The 5,382-nt window shown below is 40.2% G+C and overlaps 1 protein-coding gene across 1 annotated transcript; it reads right to left on the reverse strand.

The window, feature by feature from the left end:
- Positions 1 to 1,849: 1,849 nt before the first annotated feature.
- On the reverse strand, positions 1,850 to 5,165 carry LOC307237976 (interferon-inducible GTPase 5-like). Its single transcript, XM_080010794.1, has 3 exons — positions 5,031 to 5,165; positions 4,010 to 4,572; positions 1,850 to 3,702 (listed from the first exon to the last, which is right to left on the reverse strand). Exons 2-3 carry the CDS (start codon positions 4,563 to 4,565, stop codon positions 3,065 to 3,067), a joined length of 1,194 nt encoding a protein of 397 aa, XP_079866920.1. The 5' UTR covers positions 4,566 to 4,572; positions 5,031 to 5,165; the 3' UTR covers positions 1,850 to 3,064.
- Positions 5,166 to 5,382: the final 217 nt, after the last annotated feature.

Genomic DNA, 5,382 nt, shown 5'->3' on the forward strand with positions numbered 1-5,382 from the left:
AAGCGCCTCCGCAGGGACACAGTGAAAACAGAGAGACTGAGTCGGCGTTTCTTCCCACAAGCCATAAGAACTGTCAATGCTGACCTCACCAGGGGTCCTCACTGAGACACACACATAGGTTCCAATACCTTACTGTACTGCATACTGTACCGCATACTGTATTACTGTTCGGGGTTACTGCATACTGTGCTGTATTGCTGTTCTGTTCGGTGTTACCGTATCACTGCGCCGTACTGTTGTATACTGTGCTGTATATCTCACACACACTACCTCACTTATTCACATGCCACTTTAATGAACATATCTGTATATATATAATAGCCTATCCCGTAAACATAAGCCTATCCCATATACATAGGTCTATTCCCTTTATTTCTATTTTGTACCCCCACTCTGCATTAACTTTAAGTTCTTAATGTATTTTATTCTATATATTGTATTTTATTCTTTAGTATTCGACTTACTGCATTACGTTTTAGGAATCAGTTAGTGGGTTTAGGTTAGGTTTAGGTTATAATGTGAGTAATCACCGAGTGCGTTGCATTGACATTTCACTGCATACATGTATGAAAGTATGTGTATGTATGTGACGAATAAACCTCTTGAATCTTGAATCTTGATACTGTCGCCCTAGAGGAGCTGGTCCACAACAGTTAGCGTTTTGTTCACATTCTTAGCTCAGTTTGAGCACAGAAACACAAATAGGGTGGATATATACTGTACATGACATACTTATTTGGCTTTGAAAGCCTCTAAAACATTGGGTGTGTATAGACTTTATTAAGGGATATATAAACAAGCTTGACCAGCTACGCTTAACCACGTGATTTCTAATAAACCCAGTTTGACATTTACTTTCTGTTGTTTCAGCTGTAGATCATATTCCAACATAAAGCCAATAATAAACAAAAGCCAGTAATCAACATAAAGCCAGTCAATTTGCAGTGTATGACGATATGGTGAGTTCAAAAACCTCAGATTTTTGAGAAGATTTCAAAAACCTCTGCACACAAACATAACTGGTGCACGGCTGAACTTCAATAAGAACACATGGTAAATGGTTTGTATGATGGTAGTCCTATTAAACAACATGTAAAACCTTATTTCATATTCAGGAAAACTTTTTATTAGTGAAAACAGAGAAAACAGGGATTTCACTGTTTTTTCTACAAACAGGCCATTAAATACCAGGTCTAGATTAAAAAATAACGACTGTACTCATCGCAATCAAACCTTGACTAGATAGTAATAAAAAACCTTCACAGGATTACAAACCCCATTTCAGATTTGTGAAAACAAGGTGAAAGGTGCATTTCACCGTATTTTTCCCCACACACAGACCAGTCACGCTCCACGACTGGTCATTTAATGGAACTAAACTAACGGAAATAAATCTAATTCAAATTAAAACTAGAATCTAAAAATGTAAATAAAAACACACAGGAACCGTAAGTGTCATAACTGGTAAATAAATAGGTTAATACTGCATAATAAATATAGGCCAGGCTTGAAACGCATTTGAAAACACATTTTATAATAACAAAAGATAACACCCCTGAACTAAGATATTTGAAAACCCTGTCACAAGATTTCACTTTCTTCCCCAATAGCCGGGATCTTTGTCGACTACAGCAGGAGTAGCAGTGGCATCTACAGTATGGACAGGTAGGATTTAATTTTGGTCTAGCTTGCGAACAAATATCACGCAAATATTGGGGAATAGTTATAATAATGTATAAATAGCTAATTAGCTAGCCATCATTGGTAGTGGTTTGGACACGTGTGTAGGAGAGATGAGAGTTACGTTGGGAGAAAGAGGCTGAGGATGGAGCTGCCAGGCAAGAGGAAAAGAGGGAGCCAAAGGGAAGCTTTATGGATGTGGTGAGGGAGGACATGCAGGCGGTTGGTGTCAGGGAGGAAGATGCGCAGAACAGAAGGTGTTGGAGGCAGATTATCCACTGTGGCGACCCCTAACGGGAGCGGCCCAAAGAAAGAGAAGAGTCACAATGAGTTGTCTGATGCAGGGGCCTTCATCAAGACATTCTGAGCATCCTTGGCAAGCATGTCATCAGGGAGAGAACTCAAATCAGGGCCTTCCCATTTCTTTCAGTTGTGATTCCAGAGCGAATGTGACCCTCCAGAACTCCCAAAAAAAAAGGCTCACTGTGCAGGCAAACCCAGAGTTTTTTATTTTTGTGTAGATTTGTACTTGGTTGAAGCTGAAATGGTATTTTCTGGAGTTTGATCTGTTTCAACATATGGAACATGGTGTTAACTGTATCTATCTGACTGACTGGCTTGTCACATGAGAAAAAGTCCTTCGGGCATTTCAGGTTCAAGTTCCAGTTCAAGAGATTATTTGTCACATACATATACTGTACATACAGTCATACATATACAGTATGCAGTGAAATGTCATGGCACCCGGTGATTATGCACAGCAAGCTCTATAAGCTCTCAAAATACTCAAAATACTAAAATTTGCATTCAATATTAACAAGTTGTTCGCTTGCATTTACGGTGGGAAATCCTCAATTTGTGTGAATTAGTAATTCCAGGTATCCCTTCACTATGAAGCTCATGAAGGAAGATTCCTGTCTTTCCTTAGGCAATGCCATCACTGATATTGTTCTCTTTGGCAGTACACTGATAGGATTGGACTAAGTACAATGAGTCCACAGACTACATCCAAATACGGTGTTTGCAGGCTGCAAACACCGTGCAAACAACAATATAAGAATAATCTTTTCTACTTATATGCCCCATTCAATTTTTCTTGATCTGGCCAACACAGATACCAGATGGTACGGGTAGGGGGCAGTGCTGCTGTTTACATGCAGCTCGATGTGATTGAAATGTTCTGCAGACCAGAATGGAGCAACACACAAACACTGTTGAATGGAATGTATTTATTGAACATTCAAAACCAATAAGGACTTATGTTTAAAGATCAGTGTTATGTGGGGGTGGTGTGGTTTAAGCAGTATTTTCAGCAACCAGGGACCCCAGAGACCTATATTAGTATGTGCAGAAAAGAGCACGATAGGTCCTATTTAAACATTAATCACAATGAGGTGTCTTGTGCCAAGGCCTTCTTCAAGACATTCTGTGCATCATTGGCAAGCATGTCTAGAGCAGAACTTAAATACCTGTAAGTGGACATAAAAGAAAAACCCATTGCTACCGCAATTCCAAATATAGGAATGAATCTGGCCCCTTCCTCGACTGCCATCAGTGCAGCTCCACTTGCAGACATTGACAGCAGTTTAATGACGAGCTCTTTGCTTATTTCATTTGAAGCAAGGTCAGATTTTATGACTGCTTGTAGGTCACCCAAGGACATCTTTGCGCTCTGAGCCAGTTTCTCCAGTGACTGGTGATCAAGACCAAACCCCAGCTTATAGCCTCTGATGACCCCGACCAGAATGCCTACATCAACAGCAAATGAAAGCCCAGGAACTGGTGCAGCTGCTACAGCAGCAGACAATAATGCTTGGTACTTGATCTTGGAGTGAAAAGCATCTTTCTTCTTAGAGATGATTCCCAGGCTGACACTGGGGAGGGAAAACAGCAGGGCATTCCTCTTGTGTGAAGGAAGGTCTCTCTCCATGGTCTCCTGGAGTTTGTGGAAGTCGTACAAATGAAGATCAAAATTGGAGATCAGGAAGACTTGAGGAGACTCCACGCCTTGATTCACAAGTCCTGTGACAAACGGAATATAGTAGAATATAAACTGTTAAAGTCACAACTTAAACATGAGTCACTTGAAAGCACTGGCATGGCCATAAAATATAATTCATAATGGATATCAATCTGACATAACATTATGTTCCTAGGAGGACATTGTAAGTGACACCATTCATTTCTAAGGACAACAGTAGTAGGTTCGCTCACCTAAAATTAGATTGAGAAGGTTTGGCCTGTTTTAAAGTTAAACTACAAAGTAAATATTCCAAATGTTTTTTCAATGTAATATCTCTCCCATGATAATTTTTAAGAAAATGCAAACCTGAAATGCAATTTTCTCTCATTTTCTGAAGAGTCCTTTCTGCATTGAAGTCCCTCTGACTCCTCTCCTCATCGCGTAGGCTGTTGTCAATCTTAGATCGGACAAAGTAGAATTTCTTGCCCATTTTCTTGATCTCCTGAGCCAGTTTTGCATCATTTTCTCTGAAACGATCCGCTGAGACGATGATGAAGAAATCAAACTTTTCAAATCCAACGTGCCTCAGATACTGGTTGGCTGGGAAATTGGTGGTTCCAATGCCGGGGAGATCCCATAATTTAACATTTGGGTAATTTGGATGGGGGTATTCTTTACTCTCGATGGTGGTTTCCACACAACCTGTAGGAGCAGCTCGCTCATCCTTGTTGTCAATCCCTCTGAAGACATTAACAAAGGTGGATTTCCCAGAGCCTGACTCCCCGGTGATGGCCATATTCAGTGGAATTTTGTCCAGGTCTTCCAAATATTTCTGGATCTTTGACACTGCTCTGGGTGCATCGTTGTTCCCCAGACACTCTGCAACCTCTCTCATCATGTCATCATCCATTGGAGTATCCATAGGGATCCTTCAAATGAGAAAACATATGATTTTAAATTTACACATTATAAATGAGCTGGTATAAAATCACTGTAAATAATATCTGAATAGTATCTTCACATGTAACTTGTGTCATACTCCAATCTGAATATATATTCTTTACTACAAAGGCATTAGACAATGCCACACTTGGCATGAATGCAGCAGAATGAAAGCTTTCCTGTGGTCTTATGATAGGAAAGCTGTTGTTAGTTTTTTCAGTTGACATTACAGTATTTCTACAGCTCCAGGAAGAGTCCACCGTCTGACTGCAGACTACTACTCCAGCGGCTGTATACAATACCATAATACTATTAGTACAAGTACAGCAATGTTCTGTGGAACAACAAAATGAAAAGGCCACAGTGATAAGTTTAGGTCTCATCCTCATTTCTACTTAATACAGCCAGACAGATCAACCATTAATGTTTTTGTGACACTACTTACTTTTAAGTCTGTTCCGTATGTGGAAACTGAGGAAACTGCAGCAAATATCCACTGAGGCAGACTGAAGTGTCCTAAAACTTTGTTTGATTTTGCCCAATAGTAAATTCTATGTGTACAATATTGCTGTCGTCCAAGTCCACTGTGTGCTTGCACAATTTCTGCAGTATCTTATACTCACAGCTGAGAGGTCCCCACCCCTCTGCTGCTCTCCCCACCCCTCTTTTAAAAGTCAGTCTGCCTTTAAAGGACTTGCCTTACATAAGGGGGGCTTGGTTGAGGATTTTTACCATTTGTCTCAACGCAAAACAATGTGAGCTGAACTTTGTGACTGAGGCGATCAGAAAGTGAAAGT

This window comes from Zeus faber (assembly GCF_960531495.2).
Source record: "Zeus faber genome assembly, chromosome: 12".
Taxonomy (NCBI): domain Eukaryota; kingdom Metazoa; phylum Chordata; class Actinopteri; order Zeiformes; family Zeidae; genus Zeus; species Zeus faber.